The sequence below is a fragment of the Ambystoma mexicanum genome, chromosome 12, assembly GCF_040938575.1.
Source record: "Ambystoma mexicanum isolate Mex_15411 chromosome 12, UKY_AmexF1_1, whole genome shotgun sequence".
Taxonomy (NCBI): Eukaryota; Metazoa; Chordata; class Amphibia; order Caudata; family Ambystomatidae; genus Ambystoma; species Ambystoma mexicanum.
In genome coordinates this window covers 169862046-169887970 of record NC_090936.1, presented here as the reverse complement: position 1 = coordinate 169887970, position 25925 = coordinate 169862046, and the positions used below count along the sequence as shown (strand labels likewise).

Genomic DNA, 25925 nt, shown 5'->3' with positions numbered 1-25925 from the left:
GGATTTAAGTTTCGTGGAACCTAATGATAGTGCTGCAAAGCATAATACATGGAGTAATGGAATTGTGAGCTATAGACTTGACTATTTGTTCATAGACCATAGATTGCCCAGCATAGTTAAAAGGTTTGAGCATACCCCCACCTTACTCAGTGATCACAGCATCTTAAAATGTCTTTTTCATATATATATGGTAAGAGAGAATTATGATGGAGAAAGCCTGAACATCCAATATAATGGTGCTGCTAATCGGCTATGTTGGACGGAAAAAAACCTAGGCAAATTTGATGAGCTGTTTAACATCTTACCTGTAAAAGGCCAGGAGATAGCCTCAAATGTTTTAAAAGTGATTGGGGATCTATTGACTATGCTGATGAGGACTAATAGCAGAATCACATTGACTCAATTTGAGTGTAATAAATGAAAAAGATACAAGAACCTTTATACTTTCCAGATCCATGAAAAGAAAATGTTACTGAAGGTGGATATAAATAAAATTAAAAAAGATTTGGACTCCCTTAATACAGAGAAAATGCTAGCCATTAGAAAATTACGTACCAAATATAAGAACTGGCTCAGGGCACACAAGAGCTTTATACAAAATGAAAATTGGAAAATGATCCTGTCCCTATGTCAAACCCATGATTCCAAAACATTTTGGTATTTATATAGACAACGAGGAAGCTTATTCCGATGTCAACATTATCTCTTTAGATACATGGATGAAGTATATTATCAACCTCTACTCTATAGAAAATCAGTCTGATGTTTGGCAGGAATTACGGTTGGCTGGAGAGGACAGGATCTTTCCCTTTGGTTTACATAATATTTTGGATTTTTTTTATTTTTATTTTGAATTTTTATATGGTTTATTACAAACCTTTAAAAAGAACTTGTCACAACAGACGATTGAATAAAAACACAACATATGCCATGAATCTCGTTTCCATACAGGAAAAAATACTTCAATTACGTGCAAAAGTTTTTGTTTTAAGGGCCATCACTCTCCACTGCCAAGCGATTAAGCAACTCTTCTAAGAAGAACGTCAGAGCAATTGTTCATTTCCTGTCAGTTTCATCGAAAAGCACTTGCCACAAGTCTTCAGCATTTAATGTCGACCTCTGGATATCATAAGCAAGATGAAAGCATAAGGGCTCTGGGTCCGGACAAACTAGCAAACATTGTCATTAAACGAAATCCATTGAAATGGGCCGAGATACTGTTAGAGCTATACACACAAATTTGGAAAAGTTGGAAAAAAAACTAGAGTTGGCGAGAAGCGATAGTTATTCCTATTTATAAAATAGGAAATAGAAACTGCCCAAATAATTATCGGCTACTTGCTAAGGCCGACTCCAGTTGTAAGATTTTTTTGCTCACTTTTACTTATTATTATTAACACATGGATTATTCTTTCACCCTTGCAAACAGGTTTTATACTGGGTTTCAGTACCCTAGATAATATGGTAGCTCTAAATTGCATTATTGGGGAGACGCGGAAAAATAAAGACTCTAGGCTTTATGTGTGTTTCATAGATTTTTCCAGAGCATTTGATTGCGTTATCAGGAATAAGTTATGGAGTAAGCTAGCAAACTGGAAAATGAATCTGTTGGAATTGCACCTCTTGAGAGAGATGTATAGAGACACAGCGGTTACCATTTGCTTGAATAAAGGAAACACCACATCCCTACCCATATTAACTAATTTGGGCTTGAAGCAAGGATGTGTCACCTCTCCTGTGCTATATGATTTATATGTAGCAGATATGGGGGAAAGATTCTATAATGCAAAAAATGCCCTGCCAAAGATGGAAGGGTGCCACATTTGTTGGCTGTCTTATGCAGACGATATCTTGCTGATGGATAAGACCCCGGCCTGCAGAGGTCTCTGGATGAACTTCAACGGTACGCTGCAGAAAACAACCTGAGTATTAACGCTGGGAAAACTAAAATTATGATCTTTGGGGGAAGAAATGGGAAGAGTAAGAAGCAAAAGTACCAATGGAAGATTGATTCCCAAGTGATTGAAATAGTAGAAGTATACCCATACCTAGGTATGTCAATCTGTGAAAAACTGTCTCTTAAACACCATCATGAGATGATAGAAAACAAAGTCTCCAGAAAATGGAATGTGATCAGAGCATAAATTGCGTCTAAGGGAGGGCACACAGTTGAAGGTCTATTGGAAATCTATAAGAGCTGCATTGTTCCGGGCGCTTTGTATGCTCTGGAAACACTAACATCTCGATTTTTGGTGGATCTGGACAAAATCGAAGGGAAATTATGGAGACGTGCACTGAGATTGCCCCAATCTATCCCTATTGCAGCTATCATATGTGAACTGGGCCTTACTTCTCTTACCACATTATGGAAAATCAATTGCTGTAAGGTGTACATTAAAATTTTATCTCAGAAACATAGTGAAGATAGTCTGCTGAAACTGGTCGGAAGCTGTATGTTTAAGATAGATAATAATAATGCTTTCTTGAAAGACTTATTGAACACTTTGTGGTGTTTTTTAAAAGAAATTAATTTAAACTTACCTCTTGAAGTTGTTGAAATAGGACACCTATTTAAAACATTGAAAAGAAAAGCAATACAGTGGGACATGTGCAAAAATCTAGACTCTTGGAAATTAACGATTCACAGAATACTGCCTACAAGGAGTAGAAATCTCCAAACCTCAAAGCTACCTTATTATGATAGTTAATGGAGGTCTGTCTAGGTTTATTATGTTATTGAGATTCAATTTATTTCCCTGCTATGAGTATGTGGGAGGCTGGACAGGAATACCTAGAGAGAAAAGAATATGCACACTATGCTTTAATGAGGTGGAAACTATTAGACATCTATTAACGAACTGTGACAAACTATCTGAGTATACTACAGAGGTTATGTATGATGTAAGGAGGATAGTAACACATCAGTTCTGGTCAAGTATTTATATGGCTACCCCTCTTATGTATGCGAGTGCTGCTTATTATATATGGAAAGAGATTGTTAAAAAGTGGGCGGAAGCACCAGTAATCTCAGAGTAAAGAATTCCTTGTTTTAAGTAAAACTATCTGAGATAACCTTGTTTAAATATGGCGCATGAGATATGTGCTAAAAGTCCATGTGTGCTGACACATGATTTTTAACGGCGAGACATTCTTATATTTACATATTTTTATGCGTACCTATGTCTCATATCTTATATTAGATATATGAAGACTATGAGGAAAATTGTCTTAATATAATGTTTTATTCGAATTTGTACACTGGAAATTGTAATTTGAATTATATTGTATAGAGTAGTATTTGTAAATCTAATGTGGAGTTTTTTTTAATTGTTTAAATTGTATCTAAATGTTATCTGAATTTGTAATTGAAATGAAAAAAAGTGATTGAAAATTGAAATTACACTAAGATTTTCTGCTATGCAAATTGACAGGATGTAATGTTGATCGAATTTTGAATTATTTGTATTTATATGAGATTGATTTATACTATGATGCATCTGTATCGCTATAATATTGGTCTTTTAAACATGTTTTAAAAACATGTGATGAATTTGTATAAGTGTTTAAGGTTTTAATTAACCAATAACCCTATAAATAAATAAAATAAATGTAAAAAAGAAACGAAAGTGCAGAGCGGCGGAACGGAAGTGGCAAACCTCAGGCTCAGCCTCTGACAAACTGGCCTGCTGCCTGCTCCAAAGGCAATACAGACTCTCTATCCATGCAAAGAAAAGGGCCCACATTCAGGCACGGGTATCTGGCCCATCCAACAACACTGAAACTTTCAAAATGAGCAGGGAACTAGTCAACCCTTCCGCTGTCTCCTCCTCCCCTATTCCTTCTCAGGCCCTCTGCAATGCACTGGCCACTCACTTCACCACCAAAACACAGGACATCCTGAACAGCCTTGTTACTCACCCTCCCAGCCCATTCCTCACCCCCCTTGCCTCTCTTGGTCACTCACCCTCCTCCTTCCTCCTTCGCCTTCACCATTGTCACACAAGAAGTCACCAGACGTGTCCGCTCCATGAAGGTCTCTTCCAAACAGGTTTCCCCTTGCTCATTCAGAACCAATAAGGACAACATTGGCTCTCTTGCCCCTGTGCTCGCTGATCTCTGCAACCACTCCTTTGCTACTGGTTCTTTCCCATCCTCCCTCAAGAACTCCTTTGTGAGCCCCATCCTCAAAAGACCATCAGTAAACCCTAAGTGTACAGCCAACTACCACCCTATGTTCAATAACCACTTCCTGGCGAAACTGCTGGAGAAGTTAGCCTTACCTCACCTCACCTCTCACAATGAACTTGTTGATGATTATCACAGCCATCAATCTGGATTCAGAGCATCCAGAGGCATGGAAACTGCTCTTCTGAACACCCGTGAAGAACTGCTTGCATCCTTGCATTCCAACTTCCCAGCTGTCTTCATCCTTCTTGATCTCTACTCTGCCTTTGACACGTTTGACACGGTCATCCAGTCCATCCTCATACAAAGGCTCCCAGACAGCTTTGGTATCTTGGAGTGGGCACTGGACAGGCTGACCATTCCTAACTGACTGCTTTTCCAAAGTCATCCTGGGCACTTTCTCTCTTACTTCCTTCTCCACCTGTGGTGTCCCCATGGCTCTATCCTCTCAAACTGGCTCTTTAAAATCTGCCTTACTCAGCTGGCACTCCTCATCTTCGCCTTCTCCCCCAACTTCCAGGGTTATGCAGATGACACACAACTCTTCTTCAAAATTCCTGCTGACCCTCTTGCACCTTCCATCTTCACTAACTGCCTATCTGTCATCCAGGCCTGGTGCACTTCCAATGATCTCTGCATCAATGCCAGCAAAACAGAGATGCTGGCCATTGGGATCCCTGCTCCCGACTTCTTCCCTTCACTCTGGCCTTCCTTCATGGGCTCTCACCCTGCTTCTTCTTCTGAAGCCAGAAACCTTGGAGTCATCTTCAACTGCTCCCTCTCATTCCTCCCTCACACTCAGGACATTGCCAAGAAGTCCAATTTTCAGCTCTTCCTTCTCAAAGGAATTCTACCTTTTCTCACCTTCCCCCAGAAGTTCAATGTTACCCGAGCCCTGGTTCTCTCTAGGGTTGGCTATTGCAGTAGCCTCCTCCTGAATCTACCTTCTTCCACTCTGCAACTGGTCCAGCTAATCCAGAATAGGGCAGCAAGACTCATCCTTGGCCTCAAGCCTAGGGAATGCATCTCCCCTGCCCATAAAAGCCTTCACTGGCTCCCGGTTGCTTCACAGATTATATTCACATCCCTCTGTATCATCCGCAAGGCTGTCTGGGGCCAGGGACCCCAGTATCTGCAGCTCTCTCTCACTAAATATTCCCCCTCTAGACCTCTGCTCTCCTCTGGCACCATCTCTCTGTGTGCAAAGAGTTTTGCTAAACAGAAGGCAGAAGGTCGATCACTTTCCTCAGCTGGATCCCTTCTTTAGAACAGCCTCCCTCTCCCTCTTCGTCTTGAGCAGGACTTTATCAAATTCTGGAAGCTCCTCAAGACTTTCCTCTTTACCTCCTCCTTCCCCCTTTTCTCCTCTGCTAATGTCACAGTTGCCTGTTTGGTGTCCTTATGCATCCTCATGGCCCTTACCTCCCACACCAAACCGCCCCCAGCTCCTGTCTATCCTCAACACTTGCCTCAGCACATCCTTCATCCTTGAGGCTCGCACTACCAGACATTGCACTTCACCTGTTGCTCACCCACGAGCACCCAAGGGACTACCACTTTCCCCTTCTCTTCTGCACTTGCATGTTTGGAATACTCACAAGGCATAGTAGGTTCACCACCCACGCTGTATTTTATATTTTTTTATGTATTTAAATGTTTTTCATCCCCATGTCCCCTCCCTGTTGCCCTGTGGGCTCTTTAAAACAGAATTGACTTACTGTATAAGCGCCTAACAAGTGAAAAATAAATAAATTAAATAAATAAATAAATGCTGATGATACTCAGAATGTATTTTCCTTATCTTCATTGACTGGGGAGCTATGCCAAATGTATCTGCTTTTTTATCTGCTCTCGACTTTTGGATGACATCACAATTCTTATGTCTTAATCCTAAAAAATTGACATTCTTTTCCCCCTGCTTCTGGTTCTGTTTCTTGCCTGTTTATACTTATTCCCCCTTTTTGAATTGAATTGATTTTTTATTTATATCACGCTCGTACACATGTGTTTCAGAGCGCGACAAGGCAAGAGAGGAGTACAAGGGAGAAATAAAACAACGATCTTACTAGGCCCAGTGACATTGAGAACATGCAAGTGCATGGGAGAGTGAAAAGGGGAGAAGTGCAAGGAAGGGGGGGGACAGTGGAAAGTGCAGAGCAGAGAAAAATAGATAAATAGTAAACAATGGCAGGGAGGATGTTCCAGAGGGAGGCCCCAGCTGAAGACGATTTACCCCCGGCTCCTTTCTTAGAAAAGTGACTGACCCTGAGGGAGTTAGAGGTAGAGGAGCGAAGAGCTTGAGAGGGAAGGCATTTACGAGGGGACAGCTGAAGGTACATTGGACCCAGGCCCCAGAAAGCCTTATGGACAATGCAAAGGATTTTGAATTTAAACCTTGCAGCCACTGGGAGCCAGTGGAGAGATTTCAGAGCTGGAGAGATACGATTCCAAGGCTTGAGGCCAAGGGCAAGTCTTGCAGTCCTGTTCTGGATAAGTTGCAAAGGGAGGAGAGTAGAAGGAGGTACAATTAGAAAGAGGCTGTTACAGTAGTCCGACCTAGAGAGAACCAGGGCTAGAGAGACAGTGAGCTTCTGGGGGAAGAAGAGGAAAGGCAGAATACTTCTGAGGAGGTGTAGAAGGAAGTTTGACTTTTTAGAGACATCAGAGATGTGGGCAGAGAAGGAAAGTGTGGAGTCAAAGATGACGCTGAGGTTCTTAGCCTCGCAGGTATTGGTGGGAGGAGTTCCAAGGGAGGCAAGCCAGAGAGTGAGAGGAAAGGAGGGAAAAGGCCTGCCGATAAGGAGGATCTCAGTCTTGCTGGCGTTCAGGCAGAGATAATTGGCGCAACACCAGTCCTGAATGGCAGATAGGCAGAGAAGGAGAGGAGGTGGCTGAGGGAAGCTTGTTACCTTGGCTTTATCTTTTTTTACACATTTTCATGTCAAGGCCATATTTTGAATGTAGCTCGCTCTTGTTATTTCCAACTTTATAATATTCAAAAGAGTTTTAATATTCTTACTTCATTAACTAAATGACTACTGCAAACGTTAGTTCTGTCTAAACATAACTATTGCTGTTTATTTTACATTGGCTTGTCTTGTTATGCTGTACTACCTTTTCATTTGATTCAGCATTCTGCTGTTTTTATTCTCTTCCCATTCAGTCTTATCTTCTGTGCCTCTGAATTTTTCTCACCTCTGGTGGATTTCCATTTTCCCTAGATTTGAGTTTCACTTTCTATGCATTTTCTTTAAATGTGTCCATGCACTGGACACTGGTTACCTCTGATCTCAGATCTTCCTATCAATCTTCTAATTCTCTACGTTCTGCTTCTCAGTTTCTTGTTTCCTCTCATTGTCCTTATTGCGCACCTTCTCATTTTCAGTCTTTCCATCTTTTGGCTCCTACATTTTGGACTTCGTTATCTATAGATATTCGCTCTTTGGCTGTGCTTACCATTCTTTAAAAAATATTTAAAAGACCACTGGTTAATTGCAGGTTTTTTAAACTGATACACATGGTCTGTAGTTTCAAGAATGTCTTTGTGGATTGACTTGTCAGGTTTGGCTTTACTTATCAGTTTTCATACACATTGTTTATTCATTATATTGTATAGTCCCCCCAAACCCACCTTCTACACCCCTCATCATTCCCATTATCCTAAAAAGATGTTTTTAATATAACCCTTAGCCCCCTAAAATATGCCATGAAAGGATGTGGTGAAACCAAATGTGGTGAAACAGCTTCAGTGAGTTGGCCAGGTACCCTGCCTCCAGGAACTGTAACACTTTATGGAATCAACAGTACAAGCTTGCAAAACGGTTCTCCTGTTGTATGATGCAGATAATCATTCACTATAATGTATTGTTTCATGTCACAGCTCAGAGTTGCCCGACCCAAGGGGAACTCATACAGAAGAACAAGTTACTTCTTACCTGGTAACGTTCTTTCGATGGGATGTTCCTCCGACGTATTTCACCTCTTGATAGATCATCTCCAGCTTGCTGGCCTTGGAATTTTTTTTTTCCAGTAGAGGGCGCTGCGCGTCGACGTCCCTCGAGCCGATGTCCCTCGACAGCCTCTGTATCGGCGCTGATGTCATGATGCGTATAAATTTGCGCAGCGTCCGTTGCTCAGTTCCGTTTTGACGTTTAACAGTTGCTTTACATGAATTGGTTATTGACCCTGAAGTAGCGTAAACTGTAACCACAAGGGAAGTTTTACTGAGGGGATGGATGGGAGGGGCGATAAGGAATACGTCGGTGGAACATCCCATCGAAAGAACGTTACCAGGTGAGAAGTAACTTGTTCTTCGAAGGGATTGTGTCCTCCGACGTATTCCTTATCTTGATAGACTCCCATAGCAGTGGTGTGTAACTGGAGGTGGGAGTAAAATTGCCATGTGTTAGGGAGAATTCTCTGTTTAGGCTGAATTTCCTAACCTAGTGAGTCCCCCAGCAGCTTTGCTGGATTTCTGGAGTTTGTTTTTTTCTCCTGCCAAGAGTGAGACTCTTTTTCTCCCACTCTTGGACATGATTTGTGGTATTCCTTTGAATGTTAATGTGTTTTATGGGCTATGGGGTCTTTTACTCCATAGGGTCTCATGTGTTTTTACTATGTGTGTTACACAGCACCCTCAGTGCAGTGACACAGGGGTGTCATAGTGACACCCCACCATAGACTACATACCCTGGGACTGACTACTGTCTCCCAGGGCATGTAAAGTCACCATTGGCTTTACTAGTCCAAATTTGTGAACAGAACCAGTACAAACCATCATATTGTGGAAGTACTGGTAGGGGTAATTCAATTGCCCCTGGGTCTGTTTCCGAGAGGGTACTGTGCAGTCCTCCCTCGTCGAGTTTCTGGCTGGTGGCAGTGGTTACCCACGCGTAATATTCCTTAAGAATATTCTCTATGGGATTTTCCCATGTATTTTAAACGCACCACTTTTTGGTGCAATGTTAAAGATCCGCCGGTTTATTTATGTAATATTAATTCACTGGTAGGGTCTTTTTGCCAGAACTCGGTTTTAAAATGGCGTTTGTGTTCGCCTCTGTAACTCCAAACCAAAGGTCGAGCCCTTTGTTCCACTTTTGGCGGGATTCTACACAGAAGCCCTCCAAAGTGGTGCCACTCTGTCTGGGTACCACAGGGGATGTGGGAGGGGGTTTAGGCACCCTGGACTGAATTACCTTGGTAACTCAAGTCGCACTCTTGTGTGATTGGCCCAAGTGGTGAGCCGCCCGGCTCACCACTTAGCATGTTTGATTGACAGCTAGGCTGAATGAATGGGGGTTTCTTGCATAAAAGCACGGCTTTTGGGACTGGAACTTCAGAAGTCGCCACAGGACCTGAAAATCCGAAGAGGGAGAAGCTGAGCCGACCTGCTACGACAACACCACCGGTGGAGCCCTGCTGAACCGACTCACCACTTCCCAACGACAGAGGAGACCTCCCTGCTGGAGAGTCTTCTTCTTCCCTTGACTGGTTGGCACAACCAGTTTACCTTCTTTTTCTTCGCTTCAAAGATGTCCAAGTGGTCGAATTGCCCGTGCCAAGCACCCCGGCAACTGATAGCCACTTACCCTTGCACTGCGAATAAAAGGACCGCTCCTTTTAGTTGAGAACTCCGCGGCTGGTTTCTTCCCTGGCAGTGCAACAGACTCCTGCTGTCTTCCACGACGAGATCCTCTCTTCCTCCGGACGAAGCACCGACTTGCACCCACTGCCAGGAACAACTGCCCTCGCTGGAGCGTCCTCACCATTTTAAGGTACGGTGTTTGCCAGGCCTCCCTTTCTAAAGATTGCTACAAGGTAATAATAATCCCTTAACCTTCTGGACTGGGCTGGCCACCTTGACCATCTAACTGGTCCCTTTCTGTTGATCCAACTCCTTTCTGAACTTTTTGCGAGACTTTTGTGCACTTTTAAACCGTGTGACCTTGGACACATTTCGTCCGGAGCCTCTTAAAGTGGGTCCGGCCTTGTTGACTTTGACTTTACGGTTTTAACCTGCCTTCTCCTACTGTGTTCTTACGAAAGTGTTGGGATCTGTTTCTATCTTTGCTCTGCCTTTCTCTCCCTTGTAAGCCGATTGATTAGAGTGCGATCTTCGCTAAGCGCTCACCGCTGTATGAAAATAAGTGTTGCTTTACTGAAGACTTGTCTAATAATCGTTGAAGGGAGTGTATATCTTTTAGTGACCGTGTTTTTGAACTGCTTAATATTAGTGTCAGTGTGTTTTATTAGATGTGGTTTTTAAATAAATAATTATATCTCTTTTACACCAAGCTCTGGTCAGTGTTTGCTTGTTCTACTGTGTTCTTCTGACCTATTGTGAATACTCTGTATACTGCCTAACTCTTCTTGAGAGAAGTCTGACTGCTCAGCCACAGCTACCAGGTAAATCTGGGTGGTACAGACTGCTACCAATTGGGTTTACTGCCAACACCTGTAGTCTTAAATCTTTTGCAGTGGTCCCAGAGGGAACTGCACAGGTTTCTGCCTAACACCATGTTTCTCTTCAAGAATGAACAGAGTGCAACACAGCTTTGCCAAATCTAGTCTCTTGGCTAGAGGAGGAATCCAGGTTGTAAAATCTTGTGAAGGTATGTGCAGACGACCATGTGGCAGCCGCACATATGTCTCGAATCGGTACCCCTCTTTGGAGGGCCGAAGAGGCTGCGATACCCCTGGTTGAATGAGCCCTAAGATTTTAAGGAGGCTCTTTCCCTGCCAGTTTGTAACATTCCAGAATGGCCAAAATAATCCATCTGGAAATGGTCTGTTTTGTTATCGGTAATCCCAATTCGTGCACTGAGTAATTTACGAACAGTTGGTCTGCTTGCCTAATCCTAGCAAATCTGCTGATGTAAAAGCTCAAAGCCCGCCTTGGGTCCAGCCTATGTAGCCTTTCTTCCTCCTTTCCCGGATGGGGAAGGGGATAGAATGAAGGTAAGCTAATCTTCTGAGTGATGTGGAATTCAGAAACCACCTTTGGGAGGAAATTAGGCTTCACTTGTAGGACAACTTTGTCTTTATGAAAAATTGTATGAGGGGGTTTACAAGATAACGCTTGTAATTCGCTCACCCTCTTAGCAGATGTCAATACCACTAATAAGACAGTTTTAAGGGTGAGAAACCTTAGCGAACAAGAGTGAAGTGATTCAAAAGGAGTACCCATCAGGAAATTTAAGACTAAATTTAAGTCCCATAAGGGAACTTGGAATGGTCTTGGAGGATAGACATTGGTTAATCCCTTCATGAATTGTATTACTAAGGGTAACTTGAAATACAATGGTTCCTCTGCAGTGCGCTTGAAGATCGATAGCGCTGCGAGATAGCCCTTGATAGTGCCAACCTGAAGGCCCGAATTTGCCAAATAGAGCAGAAAAGATAACACCGTTGGTGTACCACATGAAAAGGGGTCGATATTCTTTTCTCTACACCAGCTGCAAAATTTGTTCCAACAGCAGAGGTATAAAGTCTTTGTTGCTGGCCTTCTTGCCGAAAGCAACACCTCCATGACGTCATCTGGGAGGTCCCAATCCTTGTATCTCAACTTTTCAGATACCAAGCGTGAAGGTTGAGGGTTCTGATGTCTGGATGGAGAACCTGACCTCCCGTCTGCGAGAGAAGATTCTCCTTGAGTGGAAGACGAATTGGAGGGCAGATGGACATGTACAGAAGGTCCGGGTACCACGTCCTCCTGGGCCAGTCCGGGGCAATTAGGATCATGGCTTTCCGGAACCTTCTCAATCTCCTGATCATTTAAGGAATGACAAGGACTGGAGGAAACGCGTACAGAAGTGGAACCTCCCAGTCCACTACAAACGCGTCCTCTAGAGCTCCTCTCGGGGGAAATTCCCTTGAACAAAACTGATCGCACTTCCTGTAGATGCTGGTGGCGAACAGATGCACTTGAGGGGTTCCCCAAAGGGTGAAGATCTGTTGAAGGACTTCCTGAGCTAGTTCCCACTCGTGGGAGACTGTACTCTGTCTGCTCAGAGCATCCGCCGTCAAGTTTTTCTCTCCAGCTAAGTGAACTGCCGATAGAGAGATTCCTTCTTGGATTGCCCAAAAACAGAGCTGCATCGCCTCTCTGCACAGAGGCAGTGATCCTACGCCTCCTCTTTTGTTGAGGTAGTGCATGGCCACTGTGTTGTCCGTCATTATCAGGACATTTTTCCCCTGTACAGATGGCAGAAAAGCCTTCAGCGCTAGTCTGATTGCTCTCAGCTCTAACAGGTTGATATGTAGTCTGGACTCCGATGGAGACCAACGACCGCTGATGGTCAAGTCGTTGGCATGGGCTCCCCACCCCGTAAGTGAGGCATCTGCGACTACTGTTATCTCCGGCCATGGTTGCCAAAACAGTTCTCCTTTAAAAATGTTCTCCTGACAGGTCCACCACTGAAGGTCACGAGCCACCTTGTCCGGAACCTGAAGGAGATCTGTCATTCTCCCTGAGAATTGCGACCACCAAGTTCTTAGTGCCCACTGAAGAGATCTCATTCTCAGGCGAGCCTCTAGCACAAGGAAGATGCAGGATGCCATGAGGCCTAGCAACCTCAAAAAGTCGAAGGCTGGAAGACGTTGGGCATTTTGAAACTTGGTGACCATCTGCAGAATATCTTGAGCCCTCACCTCTGGTGGCGAGGCTTTTCCCAGGGAAGTGTCCAGGACTGCTCCAATGAACTGGAGTCTCTGTGATGGTATCATCTGTGACTTCTTTAAATTGAGGGAGAAGCCCAGTTTGTGAAGGAAGTGGCAGACATAATCTAGCTGGATCTGAACTTGTTCCGGAGATACAGCTCTGATCAGCCAATCGTCCAGGTAGGGGTAGACGTGAATCCCTTCCCTCCTTAGACTTGCAGCCACTACCGAAATTAGCTTGGTGAAGACCCTCGGGCGGAGGTCAGCCCAAATGGCAGAACTCGAAATTGATAATGAGAGCCGCCAATTGCGAACCTCGGGTATTTCCTGTGTTTGAGATGGATTGGCACATGGAAATAAGCATCCTGAAGGTCCAGAGATACCAGCCAGTCCTGGAGCTGGAGGGCCTGAAGGATCTGAGAGAGAGTTACCATCTTGAACTTGTCATTTCTGAGGAAGGACAAGTTCAAGATTGTTCAATTCTCGTAAATCCAAGATAGGTCTCAGTCCTCCGTCCTTCTTTGGTATTAGGAAGTAGGGGGAGTACCAGCCCTTGTTCCTCTCCGCTACAGGTACCGGTTCTATGGCACCTTTCTCCAGCAGGTCTACAATTTCCTGCAAGAGGAGCGGATTTGGAACTTTCCGAGAGCTGTTCCCCGGTGGATGACTCTGAGGAATGCGTAGAAAAGGCAGGCAGTAACCTTGGGCAACTGTCTCCAATGCCCAAGCATCTGACGTAATAGCCTGCCATTCCATCAGATGTTGAGTTAGCCTGCCCCCTACTGGTGTCTTGTGAGGAGAGTCCTCAGAGTGATTTAGAGGTGGCTGATGCAGATGCTGAGGGTAAAGAGGCAGCTGCTGCTGCGGCTTTTGTAGTTTTACCCCGTCCACCTCGGGTGAATCTTTTTTGACCTCTTTGAACCGACTGTCCTCTGCCTTTTTCGAATGCGGAATAAAAGCAAAAGGACTTACCTCTCCAAGAGGTTCCTGAGGGGCGATATGGCGTTTCACGGATTGCAGCTCCCAGGGATTTTGCTGCTGCTTTGGATGTCTGTAACTTTTCTAGGCTGTCATCCGCCTTCTTACCAAACAAAGAAGAGCTGCCAAAGGGCATATTTAAAAGTCTGGCTTGTACATCTGAAGCAAACCCAGACTTTCGAAACCACGCAAATCTGCGGGTTGTAGTACTTGCCGCCATGGCCCTACTGATACTGCCAGCAGAATCAATGCCAGTTTGAAGGGATTCGCACATTGCGTCTTTACCATCCTTAATGATGTTTAGAAACGCTTCCCTTTCTTCTCCCTCTGGGAGGCAGTCAGCTGCTGATGAAGCACACTCCCAAAGTGTATGGCTGAACCTTGCGAGCGTACAAGTAGCGTTAATAGATTTCAACGCCATGCTACATGCAGAAAAGACTTTCTTAGCCATAGAGTCGTATCTTTTGTCATCCCTGTCCTGTGGAACAGTAGTATGCCGATCTACTGCCTGATGCAGTTGCTGCTTGAACAACCAGACTCTTTGGAGTTGGATATTTAGACAAAAATTCAGGGTCAGTAGCAGATACCCTATATTTGGCTGATAACTTCTTGTTAACCGCCGGGATAACCTCAGGAGTTTCCCAGTTAGCCAATATTTTTCTTTGTAATGCAGTAATGCAGCGTGAAATGGAACCACAGGATCCTCCTGTGGGCCTTTAACTAGAATGTCTGTAAGGTCATCCTGTTGGAATGCAGGTGAAGGTGTAGACCAACCCATGAATTCTATAATCCTTGCCATTAAAATTCTGTAAGGGGTCTCAGCATGTTCCCCTGGGTCTGGTTTGGCAAATTCTATTTCTGGGGAAGTATCTAACTCACTTGCCTCATGTAAGGATTCTCGAAGATCCTTTAACCTATTTTCCTCAGAGGTAAATTCCTCTGGTTCAGGTATTGCAGATCTCTGCAACCCAAATGGTCTTTCTTGATCTGAATCCTCACCTTCTTCATAAATTGAAGACAAAGGTCTGAAATTATCAGACCTTGGAAATGGCTTAAATCCCATTTCCAGAGCAGAAGGGGCTAAATTTGCCATAATTGGTTGAGAAAATGTCGACGTCGTCGACGCGGACGTTAAAGGCTTCGAAAACACAGAAAAAGGCGTCGAGAAGATCGAAAGAGGCCTCGAAGAGCTCGAGAGGATCGGCATCCTACTCGAGGTTGTCGATGACATTCTCGAAGTCGTGTTCGAGGCCCTGGGTATGACCACTGGCTGTGAGGTAGTGATGGCAGTGGGTTTGTTCTTTTTTGGCATCGGCGTCGAAGACGGCGTCGATTCGATCGACCTATGCGTCGATGAGCCCTTCGATAATGGCGTTGATGACGCAATTTATGCTTCAAATGGACTTTCGACGATGGCGTCGATGGCACACTGCCTTTGCTCGAGGGTTCGTGATGCTCTCGAGTAGTTTCTTTCGCCGGGTGCAACGACTCGCAGCGTTTCAATTTTTCGGGTCTTTCACCCAGGGTATCACCCTCATCTGTCTTCGAGGGGGTTGAGGCCACTTTCTCGAAGACGCTAAGCATCCTTTTACGGAATTCCTCCCACTCAGCCTGAGAGCTATGTTTTGTGGGGCAGGTGACTCTTTCCGGAGAAACAGAAGAAGAAGACGAGGAAGGGGATCTTCAACGTCTCTTACTTGAATGCTTGGATCTCGAAGAGTGGTGGGAACTGCTTTGAGACCTAGAACGAGAATGTTTCCTGTGTCGGCGAGGAGACGAATGTCTTGACTCTGCCGATGAAACTTTCGAAGGAGTTTTAACTGTTTTACCTTTCTCAAGCTTCCCCTTACGCTCCTTCAAGGCTTTCGCCATCATGGACATGCAGTCCTCGCACTCCGAACATTGGTGCTCCGATCCCAGGCACCACAAACAGATCCTGTGAGGATCTATCCACGACATTTTTTTTCCACAGTCTCGACATTTTTTGAAGCCGGACCGTGGAGTCGTCGGTTCGGATGAGGAAGCCATCGACTAAGAGTTGGTATTCTCGGTTTGGAATAATGAAGAATATATATCTGACTAATGAACTGAGCAACGCGATTCCGAGGCCCACGAAGTGCGGAAAAACGGAACTGAGCAACGGACGCTGCGCAAGTCTATTTATACGCATGATGACGTCAGCGCCGATTCAGAGGCTGTCGAGGGACATTGGCTCGAGGGACGTTGACATGCACTCTACTGAAAAAAAAATTCCGAGGCCAGCAAGCTGGAGATTATCTATCAAGATAAGGAATACGTTGGAGGACACAATCCCTTCGAAACAATGTTTGTCATTATAATGCAGTAAACCAGTCACTAAAATAAATAATTACATGCTGCAGCTGAAAACTGTCACACACAGGTAAAATGCATACTGAAAGGTAACATTTTCATAGAGCTGCGACACAAAATTAAACAATACAATTGTTAGGTATGGCCTACCATTCCAAGATGTACCATGCAAAAGCTCCTATTTAGTTAAGGTGCAATAGCCGCAATACAACGAATCCCAAAAGTGCGAATCCCAAAAGTGCAAAAAACATCAATGTACCAAATAAATAAAGAGCAAGAAAACAAAACAAAAGAATCCCTTAGACACAACTCTCAAGCGAACCAGTTTCAGTGGCATCTAAGAAATAGCCAAATCCAGACATTGCTTGCAGTATTCTGCACTCTTTCTGCATGAAGCAGTGAGTTTACATCAGTGCCCATCGGAATACTGATGTAAGAGCACTGGCAGGAAGTGAAAGCTCTCTGTGGCTAGCCCCAATTAATGATTTCCTTAATTAGCAGGGCCTTCTAAATTGGAAAGGTTTTATGTACATCCGAGAAACTTTGCAGAGGTATTTAATTAGGAATTAGCTGTTTAGTATTCACTGTGCTCTATTAATCCTACATGCACATTTACTTGCATTTTGGGCACATCACTATAACCTGTAATCTTCCTTCCAGAGTCCTCTCATGAACCCATCTTACTTGCTCAGTGCTGTTTGTTTCCTAGCTAGGTTCACGCTATTTAAACCTTAATGAAAATACAAGCAGAACGACAAGTACGTTCACGCTATTTAAACCTTAATGAAAATATAAGCAGAACCACAAGTACGTTTCTTTAACATGCGACCAACACATAACCTTTGAGCTTGGTCTTTGCTTGCTGTGCTGCAGCTGTTTCAATGTAACACGTCCATTTTGTTCATGTGGGACCATGGTATATGGATGTGACTGTTTTGAGGGCTGAGGGACTGGGATCATGAAATGGTATGATGTGTTTACAGCATTAATGCACAATTCTACACAGACTACATTAATTCAAAGAAAAATGCATTTTTTCATTAATAGATGTGTGTGCTCTTTTTATCTAAAGATGACTTGACTATGATTGCACCCAATCGTTGTTTATAGTAAGTGGTCTGCTCAAAATGGGATCACCGTTTTAAAAAGGTCAAATATTGTATGTGTATATCGCTACAACACATATTATGACTTGTCGGGTTTACTCCAACTGTGGTGATTATGAGCGTGAGCTTAGTAATAAATTACCCACAACAATTCAGCAAGCCACGAATTCATATTGCCTTGCGGTCAATTTTTTTTTCTCTTCAGAATATCAGTGAAAACTGAAAAGTAAAACAATTAGGTTGTCAACTTACAACGTCTCTAGGCTGCGGAGACCATCGAAGCATTTCTTTCCCAGAGAGTAGATTATGTTGTTGTGGAGATGCCTACATAGAAACATAGAAAATCAATCAGAAAAACACGCTATACACATTCGAATCTTTGTTATACTCGAATGAATAAACATTTCCAAACATGCTGGAGGTGTATGCAAGGTAATATTCTTTTAGGGATATATATATATGGACTATGAAACATTTATTTTTAGCAGGATACATGAAGTTTGTATCGATTCATATAATTTAAATGATCATTTATGCTTATATTCAATTAACCTAAATCCTTGCCTTGATTGGCACAAACCCAAAATTCAGCCACACTCGGCATAGTGTCTGCTACTGTGCCATGTGGAAACAATATTTCATTTACCACAAAAGAGCACCTCTTGGGTAAGTTGCTGTTCGCTTCTATGTGGAGTACACCCTCACACGTCTCCAAATGAGGATGGGGTTCAAATGGGCTCCCGACAGTAATATAAAACTCCTGGGAGTAAAAATTGCTCTGATAGAATGCCATTTTTTGGGTTTTGCTATAGCAAATAATGGTGGTTTTCTCTGGCAATATATGTGCTCTGAAACGTAGGCCTCCTTTTCCCATGCTTCATGCTGAAAAGTATGAAGAGCACGTGCATGCTCTGCTAGGCCTTATCTTCTGACCCGACAGCAGCTGCAATATGACTTGACCAAAGGGCAGATTTATGCACCTTCCTAAAACAGTCTGCTGACATTAAATTAAGTTAGAACGCCTTTGGTTGCCTTTAAAAGTACTGGCAGCCATGTTAAAAATACCTTTTACTGCATATCCTCACTTGTACGGTGACAGTACTTTTAAATATAAACATAAAGCTATGTCTATTAGATATAGTAGCATTTGAGGAACTACAGTTAGAATTGCCAAAACCCAATCTGATGTCATTTATGTTATCCGCTTGGATTCCATGGTAACCTGCAGCTGCAGAGACATGTGTGCGTCTCCCTGGGAGTTTCACTTACAATTCATGGTGGGCCTGCCTAGGATGTATTTTGTCCTCTGTTGGGAAGATGTGACACCTTTCCCACAAGTCATATCTCCTTTGAGGGTGTGGTAGGTGCTGGGATTTTCAAAGGTACCAGGGAGATACTCACTGGAGTCTTTTTGCTCTGGATAGATAGGGGATGGGGGAATATGACCAGACCTCCCGTGCTTACCGAGACCCCCGCACCCCTCTAACTGCCCACAGACAAGACACTCTTAAAGCTGACATCACAAGGAAAAACCCTTGTTTTCAGTAATTAGGAATAACCCCTTAGAGGATGCTTGAAGTGGACCAATCTGCTGTGGCAAAGTGACTACAAACGAAGCTGAGACAATTAATGAACTTATCTTTGAGAATCAATTTGAGGAAGCATATTTAAGAATGATCTTGAAACAACTTGAGGAAGATTTCACTGGAAACCTGGGGTAAAGTCTGCCAAATGTCTCACCGATTGGGTAAAAACAGGAACTTCCAAGGAGGGTACATCCTCTCTCCCCAACCATTTCTGGGGAACATGTGAAGTGTGCTGCTGAAGAAAAGCCTGACACTGGGAACCAGGATTCTTACAGCTGGGGTTCCATGTCTGCAAGTGTCTTTGGCAATTTTCCTGGCTGGGAAGGGCAGGAGATGGACTTGCCTTTCCTCTGGGACCTGGTGAAAGGCCCTGCAGCAACTCAAGTGCCAAAAGAAGCTGCCATTGGCTCCCTCTGCACTTGTGAACCACATTCTGCTGCTTCTGGTGTTCCAAACTCCTTGCAGCCTCTACAAAGCCCCAACTGAGCTCCACCCGAACAATGCCTGCCTTTCCCAAGGTTCTTTGAGCCAGAAGCCATTGCTGCTTTTCGAACCACACCGCTTTGTTAGATCTAGTCGAGCAAGCTAGGCCCTGAAGCTGAATCCTTGCTGTCCATGCATCGATACCACATTTAGTATACAAGTTACGTTGCCTTGAACATGGCCTGCCTATCCCAAGGTGCTTTGATTCATTGCTGCTTGTCAAAATGAGCTGCATTATTGAATCCCATCGAACCACCTCACCAACTTGAGCCAGACTGGATGTACCAGAAATTGCCCAGAAGCCTGGTAGGCTTTCAAGACTCTGAAAGAAGATAACACGTAATATATATGGTTCTGTCTCCTAGCCTTGTTCTATGGGCCCTAGTAACACTTAAAAGCTCTTGTTTTGCCTTAAAAGCATATTCTTGAACTTTGCTTGACTTTCCACAAAACTATTTACCTGAAGACCCCTCTTTAGTACCCAGAGTGCTCTTTTCTCCCATAGTCTGCATTCTCTTTGTATTTCACCACAGGGTTGTGTTCTTGTTTTTTTTTAATAGTTTGTCTGTGCTTTTACTTTAATGAAAGTCTTGTTTGCATATAACCTTGGTTGGTCTTATTTATTTTGGCACCTGAACTACTATTGTTTTGGATGCTTTGAGGTGGGTTCATGCCCTCATGAAGAGTATAGCCTTCCCTCAGCGTATGCTAAATTAGAGGTTACTTGAGGTTATTCCATTCATGCGGTGCCTGTTTCACCTTTATGTATGAGATCACTTCTGTTCTAGTGATATTGTGGGGCTCAGAGCTTAGACGCTCTCCTCATCCCTTTACTTGTGCTGGGAAGTAGTCATTTCGTCATAAAAGCTATTATCCGGTTTATGGTTCCTGTGGGAATGATTTCGGGTGAAATTCTAAAAACATGTTTTGGTAAAAATGATGAGATGGTATAGTGCATCCCATCACTTGTACCAAACAAAGATGTGTTATATTCTCAAAGAACATTTGAATGCAAGTATCATAGATTCACATATTCAAATGGTCTCTTTAACCCCCTATATTCATATGCCAAATCAGCAGTCATTTTTGACCATTTTTAAAAGTGCATCCTGTATTCAAAAACTTGATGCGCTTAAAACGTGCAGAGAACAAAGGCATTCGCTTACGCCAGTTTGAAACTAATGTAGGGAGATTCGCATTGCATAACAGTGTCATTTCGGCATTTTTCTTTTAAAGTGCAACAGTTGTAATATGACCCACTGTTGTCCCACATGCATTTCTATCCCTCAAACAGGAGTTGAAAAGCTTCTTCGTTTTCTAACATTCACATTGACAGTTCTGTCACTGTGCTATGTCCTCTTAGAACCAACGCAGGTTATGAGAGCATGTAATACATTCGTGTTGCAAGCGTGCCCTGACGCTAATATATGCAAGAGGGCTGGCCAGTGCAACTTTTCACCCTGAAATGTGCACGAATATAGAGACCTGCATATTTATAAAACTAATTCAAATGAAAAAAGCGAATCCTCTCTTTGTTCGGCCTTTGTGTCTAAGTGAGAGCCAACGAAGTGGAGAGAGAAAAAGAAAAAACAATCACCTATGTTAAGAAATATAAGGACTCCTTCCATTTATTGGACGTTTCAGCTGTTTTGCTTTCTTAATGGAGACTTGGCTGCTTTGCAAGCTACATTGTAAACTGCAAACCCACTACGCCGAAAGGAGAACACATAATACTCCTCTCTAACATTGGACATAATTAACCTTAATTGGGGCCAAGAAGAACTTTTTCTAAGTCACATGATAGAATGTCACTGGTTGGACTGCTCTCAATGGAATTTGAGAGATATCAGCAGGTGCCTGGTCTGACGCCTTGGCAAATCAAAGTCAATGCTCTTGGTCCAAATGCAAAGGGGGGCAATTTATAAAACATGTTAAACGAATGCAGGGAGCTGCCAACATTAGTACTTACAACTTTTGCAAGGTGGAGTTCAAAAGTAAAGATTACAACTAGGCAATTATGATGCTGCTTGCAAAATGTAGAATTTATGTTTTGACTGTTCATTTTAATGTATGCTCTTTAGTTTTCTGTGCTTTCATGGAACGTGCTCCAAAGTAAAGTTAACCAGAACTGAACTATGTCACCAATAACACATTCAGGGTAGTCGAACAGACAAGTATAAGGGAGAACATTCACAAGACTCGGGTCCAGTATTTGCTAGGATCATCACCCCAAGTTTAATCACAACAAATGTTCTTAGGAAAATGGTCTACAAACCAGAATCACTTCTCTGAAAAAAATCTCTGTACTGGAGAGCTCCTGGTCTCACAGAATAGTGACCAACTCACTTCCCAGTTTCATAAGACCATGGGCCTCATTACGAGGTTGGAGGAAGCCTTGCCGGTTTTACCGGCAAGGCTACCTCCAAACTCGCATCCAGGTCCAGCACCCGCGAATGGGCAATTACTGGGCTATTCCAGCCCAGCCGGACCCGGTAATTGCCCTTTTGCGGGTGCCGGGCCCGGTACATCCCAGTTTGAGCCCCATAGGGCTCAATGGAAATGGGGAGTTTGGTAGCACCGATACCGTTAATAACAGTACCGGTGCTACCATCATGTTCTGCTCGCAGGTGCCGGTACGGCCACCAGGTCAGACCTGGTGGCTGCAAGGGCACCCGCGAGCAGAACTCCTGGTATGGCGGTACGGGAGCAACGGTGCCGGTAGCGATACCGGCGCCGTTGTTGCCTTACCGCCATACTTGTAATGAGGCCCCATCTGTCTCAAGTGGATTTTTAGAGCATAGTATTTGTAGCCCCACATGAAGGGCTATGTGACAGCAAAATGTTCTCCTCCTTTTTTCTGGGTCACTAATTGTTCTTTAGTATCACTGGTGGACTTTCTAATTCCACAACAACCATATTAGAGCTCCTGAGTAGCCTCTCTGGTTGCCTATTCAGGGGTGCTTAAGTTTAGGTACTATCAGTGCTCATCTCCATTGGGCACCTGTTTTCAGAAAGAACCCGTATAAGAACAGACGCATGTGGACTGCCACAAGGAGCATTATACCAACCAATTATTTGAAAATGTGTCCGAATGCTGAGGGTAGTTGTTTTGTGTGGGAGATGTCTCAATGCTTTGAAAGGCTAGTCCAATGGTCGGGACAAAGGTAAGAGAATCAGCAATAAATTGCATACTGGGTGTTGCAGTGCTAACATTCTTTTTTTAACTTTCTTTATTGTTTTTACTTAACAGCGAGTGTAAACCACACTACTAATAGTAACAGTAACTCTCCCCAGCCCCCCATCGAGCTGCCTCTGTTCAGCGCATAGGATATTACACATACCTATACAGTCAATCGAGTACACATACCACAATAGGGAATATCCGACTGGTGTGAAAGTTAGTCCATGATGGTTCAGGTTCTCAAATATTTACAATGCATGAATATGTACCAGGTGTCCAGGGTTCATTCCTCTCTCAGATCAGCATTATCCAAAGTTCGTTTTCCCCGTACTTGGGGATATTTACTCTCATTAATGGGTTAAATCACGTTGTTGCTGGGCTCCTTCCACCCATTAGCACATTTTGTATTGTTTCAGAATAGTATTGTCGACAGGGAGACCAGTAATCGGTCAGTCTATTACCACTTGGGAGCGTTAATGCATATCGTGATTCTCTTCTTTCACACATACTCAAAGCTTAGCCAATTCTGAAAACAGGGTGCTTTACACTTTCCGCCGGTTCTGGCTATGATATACTTTGCCGTCACAGTAGCCAACCCCAGTAACTTCCTCTCCTTGCGGGTGCCCCCCTCGATCATTGCTAGCAGCCACAACTCCGGGGTGTAGTTCAGCGGGGTCGTTAACATCCCAGACATAGGGCCTCATTACGAGTTTGGAGGTAGCCATGCCCTTAATAAGGGCATGGCTGCCTTTAAACTCGGGTCCGTGGTCCCTGAATGAGGAAATACCAGGCCATTCCGACCTTGGAGGGCCCGGTATATCCCCATTCACGGAACATGTACACAGACAATCCCCATTCGAGCCCCCATAGGGCTCAATGGGAATGGGGAGCATGCTAACAAAAGGCTTGTTAATGACCGGCTGTTGTTAGCATGCTGGCCCCCTCGAGGGACCCGCTAAGGACGTCTGGTAAAACCAGACGTTCAGAGCGGGTCCCACAAGGGGACCTCATAATAGGGCGGTATGGGTTTAACGGTGCCGGAAGCTCTACCTGCGCCGTTAAACCAATACCACCAGGGTCGTAATGAGGCCCATAGCCTCTTCAATCCTCTCCTAGAATGGTCTGATATGTGGGCAAGACCATGCCACGTGGTAGAAGTTGGCCGAGTCCCCGTTACATCTTTTTACAAAGGGGGGATTTCTCAGGGAAGAACCCATGCAGGCGAGCTGGTGAATAGTAGACTTGGTGTAGGAATTTAAAGAGAATTAATCTGAGTCGGCCAATTAAGGAAAACTTGCGTGTCTGTGTGCATATGAGTTTCCATTGCTCTTTGCTTATTGCTGACCCTAGTGTCACCTCCCATCTACTTCTTTAGGTCTGTCGTCCTATTTCCCTCGTCTTTCTGGTCAGTTTGTAGCTAGTGGATACCAGTTTCTTGGTGGACAGTGGGCTAATAACGTTTTGAAGTATTGAGTAGAGGGCGGGGGCCCGCAGGAAGCCAGGCCATTTAGATTTGACACCTCCATGAGTCAGAAGTACAAGAGCATGGTCACAGCAGTCCAATAGCCTCTAGTCTTCAGGGCATCCCATGTTATAAACTGTTCGTTCTCTACCAAATCCCCCAATGTCTGGACCCCCAGCCTCTCGAAGTGTGTTTGAAATGACTTTTCATGTGTGAGCGGGATCCCACATATTTTATATATAGGAAGGTCCGGGGAGTTGCAGGCCTCCATGCCTGTCACCCGGCTGATCTGCGCCCAGGCCCTACATGTCACTTCTACGAGATGGGCTTCTGCTCATGTCACCCTCCCCCGGACACCCCATAGCATCCCCCACGGATCATTTGGATGTGTGATAGCCTTCTCCAGCAATATGTGTGGGAGTTTGGTCGTGGGAGACCACCACCATACTGACTATTGAGCTTCTGCAGCCAAAAAGTATAAGTATAAGGTGGGGTATTCCAACCCGCCCCGTTCGTATGGTAGAGCGAGGGTGTCATAGGACACCCAAGCTCGTTTGCCAGCTCAGGCTAATCATAGCATTAGGTTCTTAAGCCGAGAACAGAAGTGTACAGGGGGCCAGGTGGGCACATTGTTAAATATATAAAGTAGTTTGGGCAGAACCACCGGTTTAGCCAAAGCGACACAGGCAGCCTGGGAGATAGATAAAAGAATCCACGATTCCACTATGAGCTCAATGAATTTGAACGTCTTTAAATAATTCTCCCTATATATTTCTCCTACCAGGGGTGTCACCATGACACCCAGGTATTTTATACCCTAGGAACACCATCGGAAATCCTTCCCAACTGTCATGACCACGGGTATCACTCTTAAAAAGATTTCCAAGGTTTCCTGGGTGGTTGCCTACAATTCCTGGTCCAAGAGTAGGCAGAGCTTAGTGGATTAGCGGATCTAAAAACACTTCCTCATCTTCCAACATGGCGGTCTGAATATGCACCTTGAATTTCAGGCAGCAGTCTAGTTGCTGCAGCTCCTAGAGTATTTAAGCCCATCCCTCTGTTTGTTCCGCGCTTCGCATCTGTTGTTATCAGCGACGCTTACCGCGGTCCGGATTCCTGTCAGAGATATTCTCTTATTCCCTAGTTGTTTCTGTCATAGTTCTTGCCCTCAGTTGTCATAGTAATTTTCCCTGTCCTTTCACAGTGCCCAGCCCCTCCACTGTCCTGTCCTTTCCCGGCTCCTGACGTGTGTGAGATTTCTGAGAGAAAACCGTTCCACTTGTTTTCTCGACTACCTCAGCGAAACGCAAGTACCATGGTGTTGTGAGGAGTTTTATGGTTGTCATAGCGTTCGTGGTGGCATGCAGTTGTTACAGTAATTCTTCACTTGTTTTTACGAAGTGCTCACCTCACGACCTGCATGCGCTGTTACAAGTCGCGCCGCCTCACAAAACGAACTAGCGTTCGATAAACCTGCATCCATGTGTCTTTAGGCGCATTGTGTATTCTGACAATTGTTGTATGAATGTGAAAATTTTCTGCTTACTTTTTTTGATGAAAAGAGGCATATTAGGTTGCTCCGTATTTTCTTTAGAATTCACTGTGGTGTTTACATTGCCTTGAGTTTAGTATTAGCCATAGGAGTTATGGTCACAGAACTCTCCTTTATAGCAACCTCCTTGTCCCTCTGTCAGTAAAATACTGTTTTTCCAGCTCTGTGCGCTATCAATTCCATCTTCAGAACCTGTGCCGAGGCATCGAGCTAGTATCCCATCTTCAGAACCTGCGCCCCTGCATATATTGCAGGATGGATAGTTCACCATGCCATAATTCAAGTTGTTTCTTAGACCTTTTGTGAACTTGAAGATAGTTTCAGCCAAAAGAGAGAGAGAAAGGGTAACAACGCACTCTGAGAAAAGAGAAGAGGTCAGTTGGAGTGGTGTACCCGCAGAGTC

The 25925-nt window shown here is 44.1% G+C and overlaps 1 protein-coding gene across 2 annotated transcripts in view; it reads right to left on the bottom strand.

The window, feature by feature from the left end:
- Positions 1-25925, bottom strand: part of LGR5 (leucine rich repeat containing G protein-coupled receptor 5) — a 2032903-nt gene that overhangs the window by 678337 nt on the left and 1328641 nt on the right. For both annotated transcript variants that reach the window (XM_069628249.1, XM_069628250.1), the window contains exon 6: positions 17511-17582. In XM_069628249.1, the coding sequence (XP_069484350.1) occupies positions 17511-17582 (72 nt within the window). The remainder of the gene's footprint in view (positions 1-17510; positions 17583-25925) is intronic.